The 23,066-nt window shown below is 45.3% G+C and overlaps 1 protein-coding gene across 1 annotated transcript in view; it reads right to left on the bottom strand.

Annotated features, from left to right (window-relative positions):
• adgrd1 (adhesion G protein-coupled receptor D1) overlaps nucleotides 1-23,066 on the bottom strand; it is a 324,527-nt gene that overhangs the window by 21,244 nt on the left and 280,217 nt on the right. Inside the window, exons 18-20 of the mRNA XM_041202315.1 lie at nucleotides 13,977-14,130; nucleotides 13,148-13,214; nucleotides 975-1,041 (exon numbers count right to left, since the gene is read on the bottom strand). Of these exons, the coding sequence (XP_041058249.1) occupies nucleotides 975-1,041; nucleotides 13,148-13,214; nucleotides 13,977-14,130 (288 nt within the window). The remainder of the gene's footprint in view (nucleotides 1-974; nucleotides 1,042-13,147; nucleotides 13,215-13,976; nucleotides 14,131-23,066) is intronic.

Genomic DNA, 23,066 nt, shown 5'->3' with positions numbered 1-23,066 from the left:
CTGGTCAGATCTAACTGACATCACTGAGGACTTTCAAAGAACCTTTGATGTAAAGTTAATGAAATATAAATTGCCCTGTTACAAGTGATGATTGATGTTGAACTGACAGCAGTATTGAAGAAAATGCTGGATAATTCAATATATTAAAAATTTAGTGTACTAAAGGACTAGAAAAAAGCTGAACTTATTTCCTGATATGAACCTGAATTTAACACGAGCAAAAATGGTCAACTGGCTACATCTTAGGCTAAAGATTTTAACTTGCTGCATTTGCAGAAAAGCAATCAGGAATTAATTAATCACAGAAAGGAGATTGTTTATGCAGCTGGAAAGAGTTCAAAGTCATATTCAAATTTCAATAGACATTCTACAGTCGGGTCAGTAAACCACAGGAAGGAAAACTTCAGCGATCAGGTAACCTTAGAGTGCAGGAGGCTGCCATTCAGCCCACAGTGCGCATGCTAGCTCTTAAAAGAACTATTCAAATAGTCACACTCCCCTACTCTTACCCCATAGCCCTGTGATATCTTCCCTTGTCCAGCATCTATCCAACCTCCCATTGAGAGTGATTCTTGAATCTGCTTCCATCGCCCTCTCTGGCATTCCAGCTCACAACTCGCTACATTAAAAAAGCATTTGTCCTCATCTCCCCTCAGGTTCTTTTGCCAATTATTTTAATGGCTGGGATATTTCACATCAGCAAGTTTCCATAAAGAAATCAGGAGCAAATTAATGGCAAAAAGATTATTTATAGAGCTGGAAAGAGTTCAAAGTCATATTAAAAACATCATGGCTGTTCTATATTCTTCAGCCAGCAAAGCACACAGAGCGATCTTCAGCGTGATCCTACTAAGGTTTGATCTTACCCCCAGATGCTATTCCTATCATAACTGCTAAAGCATCTACATTCAGTGTGCACATTCAAGCATGTGTAATCTGCTATCGGATCATTGCAGGTCAGCAGTGTCACTTACCACAACCACAAACAGTGCTGGGGCCACGAATGCCCAAATGGCTCCTCTTTCAATAGACAACCAACAGCTGCAGGAGGAACAGAGAAAATGAGCAGCAAGATCAAGCAGCGTTTACAGAGGAATAAAAATTACACCTGCAATCAAATCACAGTCCGGGCAAGTCCCAAGGAATTGGTTTTCAATCCGTTCACTCACAGGGTCCCTACTGACTGGGTAATGTTGACTTTCAATGACAACGTAGAACATGAGATATCAGTTCAGCCACTCGTCATAGCAACCTCTCGATCTGCATTTCAACTCCACAGTATCAGCAGTGCCACAATGGGTCAGAAGATTCTGGCTCCACTCCAGAGATCTCTGCACAAGATCTAGGCTGGTACTTAGCACAAGTGCCGCATTGTCAGACGGTCAGTACTGAGGGCGTGCCGCACAGTCGGAAGGTCAGTGCTGAGGGAATACTGCAACCGGATCTTAACTCCATCTACCTGCCCTGGTCCCATAACCATTAATAGTGGTCTGAAGTCATACAGAGGTGCGACTGCAAAAGTTATTGGTGAATATGAGATTCAAAATTTTACCATCCAAATCATTTTATGAAGAGTAAATCGTGTTTGACTAATTTGCTAGAGTTCTTTGAAGATGTGACAAGCAAAGTGGATAATGGGGATCCTGTAGATGTAGTATATCTGGACTTCCAGAAGGCTTTTGATAAGGTGCTGCACAAAAGATTAATACACAAGATCACACGGAGTTCGGGGTAATATATTAGCTTGGATAGAGGATTGACTAACCAACAGAAAGCAGAGAGTCGGGATAAATGGGTCTTTTTCTGGATGGCAAGCTGTAACTATTGAGGTGCCACAGGGTTCGGTACTTGAGCCCCAACTACTTACAATCTATATTAATGACTTGGATTCAGGGATAGAAGGTACTATAGCTAAATTTGAAAGTAAGTTGCAATGAAGGAATAAGAAATTTACAAATGAATATGGACAGCTTAGGTGAATGGGCCAAAATTTGGCAGATGGAGTTTAATGTGGATAAGTGTGAGGTTATCCATTTTAGTCAGAAGATTAAAAAGACAGCTTATAACTTAAATGGAGAGAAACTTCAGAATGCTTCAGTGCAGAGGGATCTGGGTGTCCCCGTGCATCAATCGCTGAGAGTTAGTATGCAGGTACAGCAGGTAATAGGGAAGGCAAATGGAATGTTGGCATTTATTGCTAAAGGAATAGAGTATAAAAATAGGGAAGTGTTGTTGCAACTGTACAAGGCATTGGTGAGACCGCACCTGGAGTACTGTACACAGTTTTGGTCCCCTTACTTGAGAAATGATGTAGTTGCATTGGAGGCGGTTCAGAGGAGGTTCACTAGATTGATTCCAGAGATGTGGGGCTTGTCTTATGAGGAGAGATTAAGCAGTTTAGGCCTATACTCGCTAGAGTTTAGAAGGATGAGGGGAGATCTAATTGAGGTATATAAGATGCTAAAGAGGATGGACAAAGTAGACGTGGAGCAGATGTTTCCCCTTCTGGAGCATTCTAGAACGAGAGGCCATAGTTTTAGGTTAAGGGGTGGTAGATTTAAATCAGAGATGAGGAGGAATTACTTTTCTCAAAGGGTCGTGAATCTGTGGAATTCACTACCTCAGAGTGCAGTGGATGCCGGGACCCTGAATAAATTTGAGGAGGAGATAGACAGATTTTTAATTAGTAACGGGTTGAAAGGTTATGGGGAGAGGGCGGGAAATTGAAGTTGAGGCCAAAATGAGATCAGCCATGATCGTAATGATTGGTGGGGCAGGCTCGAGGGGCTGAATTGCCTACTCCTGCTCCTAGTTCTTATGTTCTGCACGAATAACAAGCGGCCTCTATAGACCCTGGGTGTCACCAGGCACCGACCAGCCATGGCTCACTGTCACTCCTGCGTAGCCCCTCCTGCGGGAGCCCCTCCTGCCCCTTCTTCATGAGGTTGCTGCACCTGCCTTTGCGCCGCCCAGGAGCCTCAGTCACTCTCTCCTCTGCCTCCTACTGTCTCTGTCGGCGATCAGACACACAGCTAGGTCACCAGGATCCATGATCCTGACGTGGTCCTCCTGCAGCATGAAAGAGAGAGAGAGAGAGGCATACTTTGCACCTTCCCTGGTCCTGTGTGACTGCCCCTTAATGTTTCCCGAGAGTGCTGGCCACAGATGAATGCGCTGTATGGCTGCCCTGTCAGCCTGCGACATGGGGGAGACTGCTCCTAACCGGGATGCTGAGATTTCAAAGGGGCTGTGAGCACCTCCAGCAGTGACTGCTACATGGCCAGTGTTGGCGAGGAGATTGTACAACGTGTGCAGCCCAACTGCTCCACGGTCCAATAAAGTGGTGCCTCTGGACACCTCCCGACAACAGTCACCTCCGTGACAGGGCATCACCCCCCACCCCTGGCACACCCCTGAAGGCTGCCAAGCAACAGGCGACCCTGGTGAGCTCTTCAGGACAATGCTGCTCACTCACCTCCAGTTCCCCCAAAGTGAACATCGCCTGTGCGCTGCTGTGAAACACGTCAACGTGCTTTCCCGCCGATGTGAACCAGATCGCACTGTACTGTCCGCGCCCACCACCTACCACACCCTCTGCCAGCGGGCACGGAACATTCTGCCCAAAGTCTTTTCTATTCTCCTTCCACAACCAATCAGCCACAAACAAACAGAAAACACTGAGCACACATTTCCAAATCTCAAATTCTCAGCCTGCCTCCTGCTCCCTGCAAAACTCAACAAATTAAACAAAGATGCAAAGATGGAGAAACAGACACTTCACCTTGACTTCACAATAATGGGAAAGAGACTTAAATAATTGATCCCACTGGTGAGAAATACTCAGTGATTGACATCATGCACACAAGTCCTACAGATTTCCATTTTAAGAATACCCTACAGAACTATGGTTGGACTTCAATATGTAATTCAGGGTTGCATCGACTCTATTCACCTATTGCAGAATAAGAGCAATAAATTGCAAAGCTGCAGGGGCTGCACAAGACTAGAGGGTAGATACATAAACTGGGTGAAGTAATGAAACTTTATTCCATCTGCTTTACAGCAAAACGACACTGCTGTTCCCCTGCTGCATAAAGTGACCACTCCGAGCTGACGCTCACACATCCGAGTGGTCCTATTGAAGAGTGAGAAGGATTCAAAGGACTTTTCATGGAATTATCGGATACAAAACTAGTGCATACCCTAGAAACGGCCAAGGCTCCATCTGACTCGTCCAGTTAAACAACCACACACAATTAATTAGGTGGGAGGGCAGAATCAACAGCTTGCATTTATATAGCGCCTTTAATTTAGCAAAAAGTCCCAAGGTGCTGCACAGGAGTAATTATCAAACAAAATTTTGACATTGAACCGCACAAGGAGATATTAGGATAAGTGACCAACAGCTTAGTCAAAGCAGCACACTTTAAGGGATGTCTTAAAGGAGGAGAGAGAGATTTAGGGAGGGTATTCTGGAGTACAGAGCCTCTGCACTTGCTTTATTTCTTTATTCTTACACAAATCCAAGGAAATTTGGAAATCAGTGTTTTGAAGGAGAGTCATATTGGACTTGAAACGTTAACTCTGTCTCTCTCTCCACAGATGCTGCCAGACCTGCTGAGCTTTTCCAGCATTTTCTGTTTTTAGTTCAGATTTCCAGCATCTGCAGTATTTTTCTCTTATTTGAGAATTTGTAAAGGTTGTCAAAGCTCATCACAAATATTTTAATAACTATATTAAGGGTAGATGAAGAACCACTATTACCTCTGGTGGGTGATTTATCCTTTCAGTTTGTTGGCTTTGCTCCATATCTCATAATCCCCTAAACCTATCGAAAAGCTCTCATTCTCCATCTCGAAAGCCCCAATTAACCTCGAGCGTACAAAACCTTTTTTGAAGGAGAGAGTTCCACAATTCCATTACCCTTTGTGGGAAAAACGTTTCCTGATTTCCCATCTGAACAGCCCAGCACTAATATTCCCCAAACAAATGGTTCCTCTCTATCTAATGAATCCAATCCTTTTAGCATTTTGAACTTGTCTCCCAGATCACCCTTCAGTCTGCTAAACACTAAGGGATTACAATCCAAGGATATACAACCTCTCCTCAAAAGTTAACCCTCTAAGAACTGGTACAATTCTGCCAACGTTACAGGAGAACCCATAAGATTATCACCGACTTGCACCTCCACTGACCCTGCTACTGCCTTAGCTCATCTGATGCTGAAACTTCATCCATGCCCTTGTTACCTCTGGACTCGATCGCAATTCTCTACTGCTGGACTTCCAATCTTTCACCCTCTGTAAACTTGAGCTCATCCAAACTCTGTTGTTCATGTCCTAACTCATTCACCTTTCACTCTCTGTGCTCACAGACTCTGGCTCCCAGTCAGACACACCTCCATTTTTAAATTATCATCCTGTGTTCTCCTCCAGCCCTACAACCCTCCAAGATCTCTAATCCTCTACAATTACAGCCACTTGAGCATCCCTAATTTTAACCACTCCTCCATTGGAGGCTGTGCCTTCAGCTGTCTGGGCCCTAAGCTCTGGAATTCCCTCTCTAAATCCACTCTGCTTCTCTCTCTCTTCCTATAAGACGCTCCTTAAATTGGACCTCTTTCACCAAGCGTTCGGTTGCCTCTTCCTCATATCTCCTCATGTGGCTCAGTGTCAAATGTAGTTAAGATAACTCTCCCGAGGAGAGAAGTTGCACCATGTGAAAGTCACTACACAAATTCAGGTGGTTGTTGTTGAGTGGTAGTCCCCAGCTCACGCCCTTCGCAGGTTCCACATTACGCAACAACTAACCCTATCCGACCAAATGTATTAGTAACAGCAGATATTAATCCGCACCCTAATTTTAAATAAACACTCCACCACCACCAAGCTTTCAATAGGAACAATTTCAGGTTAATAAAGCACTAATGTTATGACAGAATTAGAGAATCATAGAATTGTTACAACACAGAAGGGGGCCATTCAGCCCATTGTGTCAGTGCTGGCTCTCTGCAAGAGCAAGTCAGCCAGATCCACCGCTCTGGCTTTTCCTGCAACTACTTTTCTCTTCAGGAAATTATCCAACTCCCCTTTGAAAGCCACGATTGAACCTGCCTCTACCACACTCTCAGGCCGTGCATTCCAGATCCTAACCACTCGCTGCCTAAAATAACTTGTGCTCATGTTGCCTGTGGTTCTGAGCCATTCCACCAATAGGAACAGTTTCTCCCTGTCTACTGTGACAGGCTGCAGTGAAAGGAGGAGTGGGAAGTATACCACCCTGAGAAAGGAGCTAGGACAGACTGTAATTCATCACACTCAGAGATCACCTGAACAAACGTTATCAGTTCAGGAAGTTTACCATAGCTACCATAAATCTGTTTTAGACAGACACAAAGAGGAACAAGGACAGAGGTAAGACTGTCTTAATCAAACTCTCTCATGGCTAGGTGTGGAATTGAAACTGTTCTGTGTCGAGCACATAGACAAACAGCCCATGATACATGCTGCTGCTGCTGCTGCTACCGAATTGTTCATTACCCAGACCAATGTCCTGTCTGGACCACTGAAAGAAGGAAGAAATTGCATTTTTATAGCGCCTTTCACAACCTCAAGACTCCCCAAAGCGCTTGCCAGCCAATGAAGTACGTTTCTGAAATGTAACTGCTCTTGTAGTTTGGAACACGTGGCAGCCAACTTGAGCACAGCAAGATCCCATAAATGGCATTGTGATCATGACCAGACAATCTGTTTTTAGTGATGTTGGTTGAGGGATCCATTTGGCCAGGACACTGGGGAGAACTCCCTACTCTTCTTTGAAACAGTGCGATGGGATCTTTTACATCCACCTGAGAGGAAAGATGGGGCCTTGGTTTAATGTCTCATCCATAAGGCAGCCCTGTCCAACAGTGCTGCACTCCCTCAGCACTGCACTGGAGTGTCAGCCTGCACTATGCGCTCAGGTCTCCAGAGCTGGACTTGAACCCAGGATCTTCTGACACCTAAATACGAATTGAAAATCTTGTTTTAAAGGCTGCAAATATGGAGGTCAGCCCACCCCCATGGGAATGAGAGTCTGCACTGCCTGAGTACCTCAATGTCTGGGAAGTCTGTGGATCCAGCACACGATGGGTTAAAACGGTTTTCTGTTGAGCATGGGTCCAGTGGGATTGTGAGCCCTGTATTCTCTTTAAGGAATGGGGACCTCCACAGATAAAGAGGATGATGGAATGTGTGAAGGTCACTCAGTAATGGCTGTGATGATCTGGAACGTAACAGTCTGATCACTTGTGTTTATGGGGAATGGGACTGAACTCAAGAGGGCTACATAGACATGGTAACAAGATATTGGAAGATATAGAAAAGGTCTAATGGCATTTTGCTGATACAATGTTTGTTATTCTGCTATTTCTTGTACGTATCATTGCTTCCCAATGGGTGAAATTTAATGGGAGTCCTGCCCACTGGCTGGAGAAGTGGTGGGAAATCCGCGTGGCCTTTGATTGGAAGGCCCGACACTACACTGAGGTAATCCGGCAGTTACGTGGACAGCGCCAGGCGTCCCACTGAATTAAGGTCCCACCAGGGCGAAAATCCCACCCTTGAGAGCTGCCAGCCAATTAGAGGCCAGCAGCTCTACGCTATCAGCTGCGCCACCAGGAGCAGTGGTCACTGCCGGTATTGCAGAAGGATCCAGCCAGAGGATCGACCGTGGATACGCTGGAGACAGGTAAGTGGGGTTCCCAGGGCGAGGGCACATGTCCGGGATGGGGTGGTGGTGGTGGTTGAGGGGGTGTTGGGGGGGGGGGGGGTGGCAGTGGCTGTAGGGGTGTCGACAGCAAGGGAAGGGGAATGGCTTCCTGTAGGCTTAACTATAAATACTTAAACAGGAAAAATTTACAGGGCTATGGAGAAAGAGCAGGGTGGTGGAGATCATTGGATAGCTCTTTCAAAGAGCCAGCACAGGTTCCATAGGCCAAATGGTCTCCTTCTGTGCTTTGCGATTCCATGAACTCGGCTAACTTTCCTGCCTTTTGTGCTGCCTTACTCCAATTATTTCCAGATTTCATTAACGTTTAAAAGATTCAGTCACATGGGAGCACTTTGATGGCATTTGATAAAGTCAAAACAACCGCAGATAAACCATCAAAGCTTCAAAGCTGTTTGCCTATCAGCTCCCAGTGCACCACTCATAGGATCCAGGATTATAAGCCTCCCAGTCATTCTCCATGGGTTTGATGTTATAATTTGAAATGGCTCCTGCAACAACAAGAGTCTGTAATTAGTGCCCGTACAAAGCTCTTAACTTGAGCAGCGTCTCTAGAAAACGCAGGCTGGAAGTGGAGGGACCGCTCACTGCTGCTCGATGTATTTAATTGCACTGACCAAATGCTATGTCAGGACACTTGCCTGACTGCTAACCTGAACAGATATGCTGCAAAGGAGATCCACAATGACTCAAACGGTTTGCGCTAGAGTCGCTCCTCTCCCGTTTACATATCAGACTGAACAGGCTGGGCTCTCTTGAGAGAAGATAGAAGTCTGCAGGAATTTGATTTGTTAGGGTAGATATAGAGAAGATGTTTCCATTTGTGGGAAAGACCTGAAAAGGGCCTTATACGTAAGACAGTCACTAATAAATCCGATAGGGAATTCGGGAGAAGCTCTTTCCCCAGAGAGTACCAAGAATGTGGAACTTGCTACAAGGAGCGATTGAAGAGAATATCACAGATATGTTTAAGGGGAAATGAGGTAAACACATGAGGGAGAAAGAATTACAAGGGTATACTGATAGGGTGAGATAAAGAGGAGTGGGAGGGTGCTCATGTGGAGCACATACAACACCATGGACCAGATGTGCCAAATAGCCTGTTTCTGTGCTGTAGGCTTTATGTAACTTGAAGTTGAGAGATTTATAACTTAGCCACCCACCCTCTCTACTTTCTTTAACCATCTATCTGTTTGTTATGTGGGAGACTCGAGCAATGAGAGCACTCAGAGCTGAACTCAACCTGCACTCAGGGACTGCTTAGAAGGGGCCATTAAACAGGAAGTGTGAGCAGGAAATCCAGCCTGATATTTCCTCTTTTCTTTACACAATAGAGGAAGTTTGTCGGTCCTTCCCATGTAAATCCTTCACGTGCAGATCCCCCACGTGCAGATCCCCCACATGGAAATCCTTCACATGTCGATCCCCCACATGAAGGTCCTTCACGTGTAAATTATCCATGTCGATCCTTCACATGTAGATCCTCCACATATCAATCCTCCATATGTCAATCCTCCATGTGCCTGCTGCAGATACATCTGTCCATGACAGTATCAGTAGGAGTGACCACCGCACAGTCATTGTGGAGACGAAGTCCCACCTTCACATTGAGGATAACCTCCATCATGTTGTGTGGCACCACCACCGTGCTAAATGGGATAGGTTTCAAACAGATCTAACAACTCAAGACTGGGCGTCCATGAGGTGCTGTGGACAATCAGCAGCAGCAGAATTGTATTCAAATAAAACCTTGTAACCTCATGGCCCGGCACATCCCCCACTCCACCATTACCATCAAGCCAGGGTATCAACCCTGGTTCAATGAAGAGTGCAGGAGGACATGCCAGGAGCAGCACCAGGCATACCTAAAAATGAGGTGTCAACATGGTGAAGCTATAACACAGGACTACTTGCATGCCAAACAGCATAAGCAGCAAGTGATAGACAGAGCTAAGCGATTCCACAACCAGTGGATCAGATCTAAGCTCTGCAGTCTTGTTACATTGTCCTGGACAATTAAACAACTCACTGGAGGAGGAGGCTCCACAAATATCCCCATTCTCAATGATGGGGGAGCCCAGCACATCAGTGCAAAAGATAAGGCATTTGCTACAATCTTCAGCCAGGAGTGCGACTGGATCTTCCATCTCGGTCTCCTCCGGAGGTCCCCAGCATCACAGATGCCAGTCTTCAGCTAATTCAATTCACTCCACGTGATATCAAGAAACAGCTGAAGGCACTGGATACAGCAAAGGCTATGGGCCCTGATAATATTCCAGCAATAGTACTGAAGACTTGTGCTCCAGAACTTGCTGCACCCCTAGCCAAGCTGTTCCAGTACAGCTACAACACTGGCATTTACCCGGCTATGTGGAAAATTGCCCAGGTATGTCCTGTACACAAAATGCAGGACAAATCCAACCCGGCCAATTACCGCTCCATCAGTCTACTCTCCATCATCAGTAAAGTAATGGAAGGGGTCATCAACAGTGTTATCAAGCAGCACTTGCTTAGCAATAACATGCTCACTGACAATCAGTCTGGGTTCCGCCAGGGCCACTCAGCTCCTGACCTCATTACAGCCTTGGTTCAAACATGGACAAAAGAGCTGAACTCCTGAGGTGAGGTGAGAGTGACTGCCCTTGACATCAAGGCAGCATTTGACCGAGTGTGGCATCAAGGAGCCCTAGCAAAACTGGAGTCAATGGGAATCAGGGGGAAAACTCTCCGCTGGTTGGAGTCATACCCAGCACAAAGGAAGATGTTGTGGTTGTTGGAGGTCAATCATCTCAGCTCCAGGACATCAGTGCAGGAGTTCCTCAGGGTAGTGTCCTCGGCCCAACCATCTTCAGCTGCTTCATCAATGACCTTCCTTCCATCATAAGGTCAGAAGTGGGAATGTTCACTGATGATTGCACAATGTTCAGTATCTTTCGTGACTCCTCAAATACTGAAGCAGTCCACGTCCAAATACAACAAAATCTGGACAATATCCAGGTTTGGGCTGACAAGTGGCAAGTAACATTCGTGCCTCATAAGTGTCAGACAATGACCATCTCCAACAAGAAAGAATCTAACAATCACCCCTTGATGTTCAATGGTATTACCATCACTGAATCCCCCACTATCAACATCCTGGGGGGTTACCATTGACCAGAAACTGAACTGGACTAGCCATATAAATACTGCGGCTACAAGAGCAGGTCAGAGATTGGGAATCCTGTGACAAGTAACTCACCTCCTGACTCCCCCAAAGCCTGTCCACCATCTACAAGGTACAAGTCAGGAGTGTGATGAAATACTCCCCATTTGCCTGGATGAGTGCAGCTCCCACCAACACTCAAGAAGCTTGAAACCATCCAGGACAAAGCAGCTCACTTAATTGGCACCACATCCACAAACATTCCCTCCCTCCACCACCAATGCACAGTAGCAGCAGTGTGTACCATCTACAAGATGCACTGCAGGAATTCACCAAGGCTGCTTCAACAGCACCTTCCAAACCCATGACTACTACCATCTAGGAAGGACAAGGGCAGCAGATAGATGGGAACACCACCACCTAGAGGTTCCCCTCTAAGTCACTCACCATCCTGACTTGGAAATATATCACCGTTCCTTCACTGATGCTGGGTCAAAATCCTGGAACTCCCTCCTTAACTACACCACATGTTCTGCAGCAGTTCAAGGAGGCAGCTCACCACCACCTTCTCAAGGGCAATGAGGAATGGGCAATAAATGCTGGATGTAGATCCTCCCACAGGTAGACCCTCCTGTAGATCCTCCATGGTCCCTCCATTTGAGATCAGTCAACTTGACTCAGAGACCAATGCTGGGACCTCAGTTAATACAATCCTCTCGGAGAAGGGAACCAGATATGAACTGTGCGTGGAAGGAAGAGAAGCAAATCCAAATCCAATGGTATGATGCTTCCATCCCTTAACCCCAACCTGTTGGATTTCATTCTTAACAGGCAGGAGTAATACTTTACAGAGTTTTAATAATTTTACCTACAGTTATCATATGGTCTTTTATATCATGGTCCCTTTTAAATGAAATAATAATTGACGCATTAACTGTCTGTATTGGGACGTTATTCTTTATGTCTTCATTAACTGTATTGGGACGTTATTCTATCTTCTACCCCAGACAAAAATGCAAGAATTTTTGTTTAATTATTCAATTTCCTTTAGAGAACGAGAAGAGATTTTCCACTCTGTATCAGAGGAATAAAAGTCTCACTGAAATAGCAAAACCCAAAAGGGAAAATGCAATAATTAGTCAGAGGAAGAAGTAAGTAATTCTGGCTGGTTTAATTTGCAATGAATTAACTGGAGCAAATGAGAATAAATGCTGCAATTTACAGTAAAACACTTCAGCCAGACAGAGTCTGACTCAATCACCTGGAAATCCTGTTCACGAGATGAATTAGAACTAAAGTCCATGAATGCCCATGAACCTAAGGTCATAAGATCATGAAATCAGGAGCAGGAGTAGGGCCATTCAGCCCATCGAGCCTGCTCCACCATTCGATAAGATCTGATCGTGGCCTTAACTCCACTTGCTGGCCTGTCCCCTTTTGACATTGGAAGAGATGTGGGCCAGGATTTTACCGCCCCGCAGCAGTGTATCTCCCCCAGTGGATGCGGTGAGCCATTCAAATCTCCAATTTGGCAGGACCGTAACATCCCACCCGGCAGGAGAGGCTGTAAAATCCTGGCCGTGGACAACTTTCCAAAAACACACTAAAAATCAAACAGCAATGTAACCGGATTTAATACATATCGAGAAAAGAGAAAACAGGAAGAGGGGAAGCCGGGAGGCATTTTCAATCCCTTTTTCTTGAAGAGCTGTAGAAGATAATGTTTTCACAAAGGAACATCATAACTGTAATGCGTGTCACACACAGGGAGGATTGAGTATAGAGGCCTGAGGGGTAAAATAGACGAGGTGTTTAAGGTGGGACTGTCTCATCTGACTGAGGGTAGTGTCCAGAAAAAGATCTCATAATGCTATGTCCAGGGTGATGTAAGATAACATTTCTTCTCACAAAGGGTAGTGGCAAATCTGGAACTCTCTCCCCCTTAAAAACTGCTGAGGTTGAGGGCCAATTGGAAATTTCAAAACTAAGTTTGATGGATTTTTTGTTGGCTCATGGTATTAAGGGTTATAGAATCAAGGCAGATTAATGGATTTAAGATACAGGTAGCCACGATCTAACTGAATAGCAGAGCAGGCTCCGAGGGGCTGGGTCTCCTCCTGTTCCAATGTCCCATGTTTGTACCTAAGAGGTGGGTTCAATGCACAGCAGTTTGGGGTGGGTTGGTTAGGCAAGTTTTTGTACAGTGTGAGTCCAATGACTGACTCCAGTAATACTCACTTGTCTGCGTTGCCATAGCTATCGAAGGCTGAGGTAACAGAAACGATGCAAATCACCAAAGGTGAGCCTAAAAACAGGGAGGAGTTAGTAGCAGCACACTTTCAACTGTTAATCAAAGCAACAACACCAACAGTCTGACTTCTTCAATGGTCACAGGTTTGTTTAAAGTTGAGGCTACTTCAGCAGGACTTCCCTCCACTAACTAAAGAAGTGACTAGCTCCTTTGACAATAACGTCCACACACCTTTAAGCTGTCAGCCAAGGCTGAGTGGCTGGCACTCTTCCCCCTCTGAATCAGAAAGTCATGGGTTCAAGTCCCACTCCAGAGACTTGAGCACAAAAATCTATGCTGACGCAATTCAGCACTCAGGGAGTGTCAGAGGAACCGCCTACCAGATGTGAGGTTAAACCAAGATCCCATCTACCCTCTGAGTTGGATGTAAAAGATCGTGCAGAAGAGCAGGGGAGTTCTGCTGGGTGTTCTGGCTGATATTTATCCCTCAACCAACATCACTCAATAAAAAAGGATCATCAGATTATTATCACAATAAGCCCCTCAATAAACTTGCTGTTAATCATTACTAGCTGTATACTGCCAACCCATTGTTAGTCCCCAGTCACCATAAACATCATCATCTTGTGCAGTCTCCGCAGGATTTGATCACAATATTCAGCAAGCTTTATTAACACTGCAAGTTAAATTGTGACCTTACAATTAATCCAAATATATAATATTTAGCAAACAATAGGCGCCATTGTCCCCCTTCATCTCACTTCCCTATTTCTACTGTTCTAGTCATCACCAGAAGCCTGTTCCACTTATACTCACCCCAGCCTATCCCATAGTAATAGAAGTGCTTGCTTTCCTCTGAACCAAATACTTTAATAACCATGCTGTAGAGGTGGAGACCTTCAACCAACATCCAGGAGAAAACACTGAGGAAGAAGAAATGGAGGAGAATCGCCAGAGCCTTGCATGGGAGCTGGGGGGGGAAGAGAATGGATCCAGTTATTATTATATCCACATACACACCTTCCGTGTAAAATATTGGAAAAGGTCCGTTACATGGGAGGGTTCAGAGAAAACCAATATCACAACAGAACGATCAGTGTGGTTATTATCTGATTGAGGACAAATTGGTGCTGATTTCCTTTAATCAAACACTTCAAAAGGTGAAGTGTTTTGGGACATCCTCAGATTACGAAAGGTGCTATGTAAGTGGAAGGACTTATTTTGTTTTGAATAAAATCGCCAAAAAAAAGTAGAAAATCTATTTCAGTGACTATAATAAATGGTCATTAAGTACATCTCAACACTCATATTCCTAAAGCGTGGTGTGTTTTACAATTTTACCCAAAAGAAATATTATATTGATCAGATTCAACCTCACCCATTGTAAATGTCTTACACTCATAAGGTGCAAATGCATATTGTATATTTAGAACATTCATTTGAAATTACAGAGACCTTCGGACAATAAATCTGTTAACTGTGCATGATGGAATTTCCCACAGACACCAGAAAGTGGACATTCTGCAACTAACTTGATTGTAGGGGAGTCCAATTCCTTTCCAATATTTCAGTTGACTCTATTGCATTCTACACTCCACAGTCTCTGTTCATCCCTTAAACAAACCTCAGCTGTAATGATTCTGACAGAGTTCCAGTGAATTATATGAAGTGTTTTAAAATGGGCTTGTTTAGCACAAATTTATACAAAGCGCTTCTTCTCAGATTTGCTGTTAATTAGGACATGGGCCAATTATCGAACCACATTTGCTAATTATTCCTACTCTTTGTTAAACTGTCTCCTTTTAAGGTAATTAGAATGTTGTAGGTTTTCAATCTAAGAGTAGATCCTTGCTCAGCTGTCCTACAATTAGCCTCTCTCTCTTCATTTGTATCTATGAGAGACAAAAGTTAATTGAGTATCAGAAAAAAATAATAGCTATTTATTGCCAGTAATGATCCTGCAATATCTTTAATCTTTACCAGCGTCTAATGTAGGCAAGCAGAACAGATAAATTATCAGGCAATGTTCACATATTGTAGCTGAACGTCTAACCTTCAAATGATGGGCACATTCATTTAGGAATTTATATATGTTAGTAATTACTTAGAACTACATAAAAGGAACAGCACAGAATCAGTCCAACAATGCACACCGGCGTTAATGCTCCACATAAGCCTCCTATTGCCCCTTTTCATCCCACCCTATCAACATCCTTCTCTTCCTATCTCCCTCATGCACTTATCTACCTTCCCCCTAAATGCCTCCAATCTATTCACTTCAACCACTGCCTGTGATAGTGAGTTCCACATTCTCACCGCTCTCTGGATAAAGAAGTTTCTCCTGAATTCCCAGTTGGATTTATTTGTGACTATCAAGTTAATTCTGATGAAAGGTCATCGACCCGAATTGTTCACCCTCTTTCTCTCTCCACAGGTGCTGCCAAACTTGCTGAGTGCCTGCAGCATTTTCTCTTATTTATAATTATTTTATTCCTATTTCTCTCATTTATTTCAGATATCCAGCATCCACAGAATTTTGATTTTGTGTGCGTATGTATGGTCTGTGATAATGAAGAGTGTGGAGAACACAGGGATTTAGAGATTCCAATAGAGAATTCCCAGAAAGTGGGAGTGTAGGTAGAGAGGGTGGGAATGTAGGTAGAGAGAGCGGGAGTGTAGGTAGAGAGAGTGGGAGTGTAGGTAGAGCGAGCGGGAGTGTAGGTAGAGAGAGGGGGAGTGTAGGTAGAGAGGGTGGGAGTGTAGGTAGAGAGGGTGGGAGTGTAGGTAGAGGGAGTGAGAGTGTAGGTAGAGGGAGTGGGAGCATAGGTAGAGGGAGCGGGAGGGAAGGTAGAGGGAGTGGGAGTGTAGGGAGCAGGAGTGTAGATAGAGAAAGCCATAAAGAGACCAAAAGCATTTTGAATTTTACAAATAGAATAATTATGAATTTGTATAAGACAAGAGGTGGAGTTTTCCATTCAGGGCCCAACTCGCCAAGAGTTTCCGGCCATAGGAAGCCACTGGGAATTTGTGCTGTATCATGTGATGCTGCCCTAATTAATTATGCAGTCAGGGGTTTCCCGGTGTTTTTCGAAGTGGGGTGGGCTGGATGGCGGGCGTCCTGACATCATACCTGACATCATACCCGTCATCATACCCATCATCATATCTGTCATCATACCCGTCATCATACCTGACATCATACCCATCATCATACCCATCATCATACCTGTCATCATACCTGACATCATACCCGTCATCATACCCATCATCATACCTGTCATCATACCTGACATCATACCCATCATCATACCCATCATCATACCTGTCATCATACCTGACATCATACCCATTATCATACCCATCATCATACCTGTCATCATACCTGACATCATACCCATCTACATACCCATCATCATACCCATCATCATACCCGTCATCATACCCATCATCATACCTGTCATCATACCTGACATCATACCCATCATCATACCCATCATCATACCTGACATCATACCCATCATCATACCCATCATCATACCTGACATCATACCTGACATCATACCCATCATCATACCCATCATCATACCTGTCATCATACCTGACATCATACCCATCATCATACCCGACATCATACCCATCATCATACCTGACATCATACCCATCATCATACCCATCATCATACCCATCATCATACCTGACATCATACCTGTCATCATACCCGGTCGCCATTTTTAAAGTGGCCTAGGCATCAACTGACCCACTGTTGATGACAGAAGATCCACCCCCTGGGAGATCCTGAAGATGGAAGATCCACTCCCTGGGAGATCCTGAAGATGGAAGATCCATTCCCTGGGAGATCCTGAAGATGGAAGATCCACCCCCTGGGAGATCCTGAAGATGGAAGATCCGCCCCCGGGAGATCCTGAAGATGGAAGATCCACTCGCTGGGAGATCCTGAAGATGGAAGATCCACTCCCTGGGAGATCCTGAAGATGGAAGATCCACTCCCTGGGAGATCCTGAAGATGGAAGATCCACTCCCTGGGAGATCCTGAAGATGGAAGGTCCACGTGACTGAAGCTCCAGCCACTCACCTGCTGCTGCGTCTGGTTTTCCAGGGTCTGCTCACTGGAGGCCTCCATCTTCCCTTCTGACCTCCGCTCGCTGCCCCTGGCCTTCTTGCAGGGAAGGCCGACATTCGCACTCCATGTTGGTCGTATTGTGAAAGCCCCAGATTGGCCGGGGTGACAATTCCGGTTGGGCCTTCATCTGCATCCCATTAACCGGATGCAAAACAGCTTCACATCTGTCTGTGGTGGCCATGACAACCCCACCATGACAGGCAGGAGCTCACATTCTCACCATCATTTCAGCTCCTGCCGCACGGTTCTCTCCCCCTCGCACACCATTAAATCCACTGTGGGGTGGGGGGGTGGGGGTGTGGTGGAGGGGTGGGTGTTGGAAAATTCCACCCGTTGTTTAGATGCAGACAGGGGGGCCAGGTACAGGTTTGGGAGATCCACTACAGAGAGGACATTACAGTCAAAGAGAGGGCCCAGTCTCAATTCATCAGGATGACCCTAGTGTCCAACAACAATAGCTTTGAGGAGAGGCAGAGAAAGAGCAAATTTAATAGAAGCTTCTCTAAAATTAGAAAGGGCTTTGTTGGAAATGTCATTTCCTCTGTTTGGGAAGTTGGTAACATAGGGTCATCGATTTAGAATTGCTATGGAGAAAGCTTAGGAAAAATGTCTTCACATGGAGGGTTTTTGGAGGTTGTAATACTGTGAATTGTTGAGACAGGGATTATTCATCCTTTAACAAAAAACTGGATAAATATCTGAAGCAGAGGATACAGGACCCATGGCGAGAGCAGGGAGGGAGTGGGATAAGTTTGTAATTGCTTTATCAAAGAGCTAGGATAAACACAATGGGCTAAACACCCTGTTCTCTGCAATAAACCATAATTCAATAGTTCTAACTCTGTCCTCCTAATCCTTAGGCTAAGTATCATTCCAGCCACCATCCTCCAAAACATTGCTTTCCTTCACCATATAATGAGGCCCTGGAAGTAGCAATCAAGGTGAGAATAGAACAAAGTGTTATATTGCCAAGGGGTAGGGCTCCTTGATCTATATTCCTAGCTGCTGGCCACGCAGGCTAAAACACTATTTACTTTCCACCCTGCACTACTTGTGTAATTTGAATGAAGGATCATTATTACCTTCAGGTCTCTTTCTCTTCATCCATTAGCTTTAAAAACACTCTTTAAATAGTATCAACCTGCCTACAGCTTCCCAACGACTGACATTGCAATGATTTACATTATATGATGTCTGCCACACACAGATACATTTCCCCAACCTTTTGAAATATTCCCCTAACTTGTCTTCCATTAAGTTGATCATATACCTCCTCTAGTCTAAGCTAACACTTTTGGTTTTGTGGCTGAGCAGCTGTTCAGTCAGTAGCACTCTCGCCTCTGGGTAAGAGGATTGTAAACTCAAATCTCACTCCTGCCAATCCAAACTGAGTGTAGAACTAAGGGAGGACACAATCAAACTTAGTCTGAAATCGTATCCGTGAGTTGCACGAATCCAAAACTGCCATTCAAATCTGTTAAATCAATTTCCTTTAACAAATCACAACACAGGAACAGGGTACATTCAGTCAAAACCCAGCTCAGTCCAACAGGATGTACATTCTTGCCAATAACATTTTCATATGGAATTATTAATCTGCACTATATGTTTCCTGTGGAGGCCAGGTCATTGAGTGTATTTAAGACCGAGATAGATAGGTTCTTAAAAACAAAAAAACTGCAGATGCTGGAAATCCAAAACAAAAACAGAACTACCTGGAAAAACTCAGCAGGTCTGGCAGCATCGGCGGAGAAGAAAAGAGTTGACGTTTCGAGTCCTCATGACCCTTCAGCAGAACTGGGTGAATCCGAGGGGAGGGGTGAAACATAAGCTGGTTTAAGGTTGGGGGGGGCGGGGGGGGTGGCGGGGGGGTGGGGGAAGAAGTTGGGGGGGTGGTTGGTGTGGTTGTAGGGACAAGCAAGCAGTGGTAGGATCAGATAATCAAAAGATGTCACAGACAAAAGAACAAAAGAACACAGAGGTGTTGAAGTTGGTGATATTATCTAAACGACTGTGCTAATTAAGAATGGATGGTAGGGCACTCAAGGTATAGCTCTAGTGGGGGTGGGGGGGCATAAAAGATTTAAAAATAATGGAAATAGGTGGGAAAAAGAAAAATCTATATAAATTATTGGAAAAAACAAAAGGAAGGGGGAAGAAACAGAAAGGGGGTGGGGATGGAGGACAGAGTTCAAGATCTAAAGTTGTTGAATTCAATATTCAGTCCGGAAGGCTGTAAAGTGCCTAGTCGGAAGATGAGGTGTTGTTCCTCCAATTTGCGTTGGGCTTCACTGGAACAATGCAGCAAGCCAAGGACAGACATGTGGGCAAGAGAGCAGGGTGGAGTGTTAAAATGGCAAGCGGCAGGGAGGTTTGGGTCATTCTTGCGGACAGACCGCAGGTGTTCTGCAAAGCGGTCGCCCAGTTTGCGTTTGGTCTCTCCAATGTAGAGGAGACCACATTGGGAGCAACGAATGCACTAGACTAAGTTGGGGGAAATGCAAGTGAAATGCTGCTTCACTTGAAAGGAGTGTTGTGGGCCCTTGGACGGTGAGGAGAGAGGAAGTGAAGGGGCAGGTGTTACATCTTTTGCGTGGGCATGGGGAGGTGCCATAGGAGGGGGTTGAGGAGTAGGGGGTGATGGAGGAGTGGACCAGGGTGTCCCGGAGGGAACAATCCCTACGAATGCTGCCGGGTGGGTGAAGGGAAGATGAGTTTGCTGGAGTTGGCGGAAATGGCAGAGGATGATCCTTGTCTTGCTTGTCCCTACAACCACACCACCCCCCCTCCACTTCTCTCCCCCAACACAACCCCCCACCTTAAACCAGCTTATATTTCACCCCGCCGATGCTGCCAGATCTGCTGAGTTTTTCCAGGTAATTCTGTTTTTGTTTTTGATAGGTTCTTGATTGGTAAGGGGATCAAAGGTTACTGGGAGAATAGGGCTGAGAAACTTATCAGCCATGATTGAATGGCGGAGCAGACTTGATGGGCTGAATGGCCTAATTTCTGCTCCTATGTCTTATGGTCTTATGATCTTTCCATTCTTAAAGTTAAGGTTTTAGATTTTATCATCTTTACTAAGAAATATGGACGCATATCCTGTCCAATTCTTGCCCTCCCTCCTGTTCTCCATTGGTGGAAAAGCTTTCAATGATTTGACCCTTTCTGATATATTGACCTTGGAGGGAGCGCAGCACTAATTCTCCAGAATGATTCCGGGGTTAATACGGCTGAATTACAAGGGCAGTTTTATAGTCCAGGTTCATGTTCCCTTGCGTAGAGAAGATTAAGGGGTGTTCTAACTGAGGTGTTTAAGATGATTGAAGGATTTGATAGGGTCAATAGAGAGAAGCTATTTCCTCTGGTGGGGGGAGTCCAGAATACAGGGGGGCAGAACTTAAACTTTGAGCCAGACCATTCAGGGGTGATGTTATGAAGCACTTCCTCACACAAAGGGGAGTGGAACTCTGGAACTCACACCCACAAAAAGCTGTTGAGGTTGGGGGTCCACTGAAAATTTCAAAACTAAGACAGAGAGATTTCTGTTAGGCAACGGTGTTAAGGGTTATGGAGCCAAGATGGGTAAACGGAGTCGAGATGATCCAGTTGGATAACAGAACAGGCTCTAAGGAGCTGAATGGCTTCCTCTTGTTCCAATGAACCCATTCAGCTAGTTAATGATAGCTTTCCCTTTACGTGGGAGAAAATGACAGACTCATTATGACTCATTCAACAGTTCTCATAAACACAGGTAATAATTAAAGCAATGAAACAACTGCTAAAAGTCAATCGTCCAGCACCATACCAGCTCCCCCACAGAGAAGACCATTAGGATGGTTCCTCTTTCAATCTGTTCAAAGAGACAGTATGTTTTTCCCACATTTCTCTATAAAGCAACGGCCCCCAAGTAAAAGACACTGCAGATGAGGATCCTTTATTTCATTGCCAGAAATACATAAATTCTGGTGAAAGCATTTAAATTGCTCATGAATTTCATACACTCCACACAGCAGACACTCAGCAGCTCCTAGTTTCTGAATATCTTTGGCTTTTGACCAGGAACACTGCAGCCACACACCACAGGCAACAGGACTGTGATGTGAGTGAGAGATTGATGCTTGGAATCTTTAGTAAAAGTATTATTCAGTTTGGAATGTGGAATTTATCATTTTCTCCACAATAGATGCTGAGTCTCAGATGTGGGGTCAGAGGTTCTGAGTCAGAAGGTTGTGGGTTCAAGACCCTCTCCAGAGACATGTGCGCAAAATCCAAGCTGACACTCCCAGTGCAGTACTGAAGGAGTGCTGCACTGCCAAAGGTGCCATCTTTCAGGTGAGACGTTAAACCAATGCCCCATCTACCCTCTCAGGTGGACATAAAAGATCCCATGACACTACTTTGAGTGCAGGGGGGTTCCTCTTGGTGCCCCAGCCAACATTTACCCCTCAACCAACATTACTAGAACAGATCTTATTGCTGCTTGTGGGAGCTTGCTGTGCACAAATTGACTGTCACATTTCCAACATTACAAGCAGGGACTACACTTCCAAAATGCATCGTTGGCTGCAAAATGCTTTGAGACACCTTGAGGTTGTGAAAAGTGCTGTATAATCAGGTTCTTTCATGATCTGATACATCTCACCAATGTTGATCGAGGGATAAATGTTAAACAGGATACCGGGCAAAACTCCCCTTGCTCTTCTTTGGATAGTGCTCTGTAATCATTTACATCCACCTGAGAGGGCAGAAGGGACCTTGGCTTGATACCTCTTCCAAAAGAGGACACCTCCGACAGTGCAGCACTCCTTCAGTACTGACCCTCCGACACTCCAGCACTCCTTCAGTACTGACCCTCTGACAATGCAGCACTCCTTCAGTACTGACCCTCCAACAGTCCAGCACTCCCTCAGTACTGACCCTCTGACAGTGCAGCACTCCCTCAGTACTGACCCTCCGACAGTGCAGCACTCCCTCAGTACTGACCCTCCGACAGTGCAGCACTCCCTCAGTACTGACCCTCCAACACTCCAGCACTCCCTCTGCACTGACCCTTCAACAGTACAGTGCTCCCTCAGTACTGATCCTCCGACAATGCAGCACTCCCTCAGTACTGACCCTCCGACAGTGCAGCACTCCCTCTGCACTGACCCTTCAACAATGCAGCACTCCCTCAGTACTGATCCTCCGACAATGCAGCACTCCCTCAGTACTGACCCTCCGACACTCCAGCACTCCCTCAGTACTGATCCTTCGACAATGCAGCACTCCCTCAGTACTGACCCTCCGACACTCCAGCACTCCCTCAGTACTGATCCTTCGACAATGCAGCACTCCCTCAGTACTGACCCTCCGACAGTCCAGCACTCCTTCAGTACTGACCCTCTGACAGTGCAGAACTCCCTCAGTACTGACCCTCCGACAGTGCAGCGCTCCCTCAGCACTGACCCTCTGACAGTGCGGCACTCCCTCAGTACTGACCCTCTGACAGTGCGGCACTCCCTCAGCACTGACCCTCATTACTGCACTGGAAGTGTCAGGCTGGGTCATGTGCTAAATCTCTGAAGTGGGACTTGAATACGAGACCTTGTGCTACCACTGGACTAAGTAACCACCTGGGTGAAAAAGCACTGAAACCAGTGGGAAAGAGTTAATAGCTTACAAAATTTCTTTTATTGAATTTCTAGGTTAGCTTTCTCACATCAACGTTCTGAGTTCAAGTCGCTACCACATTTCTCAGGGGAAAACATCAAAACTTAAATGTG

The sequence above is a fragment of the Carcharodon carcharias genome, chromosome 13 (assembly GCF_017639515.1).
Source record: "Carcharodon carcharias isolate sCarCar2 chromosome 13, sCarCar2.pri, whole genome shotgun sequence".
NCBI classification, from domain to species: domain Eukaryota; kingdom Metazoa; phylum Chordata; class Chondrichthyes; order Lamniformes; family Lamnidae; genus Carcharodon; species Carcharodon carcharias.
Note: the sequence above shows the minus strand (reverse complement) of the source record. Positions and strands in the feature narration are given on the sequence as shown.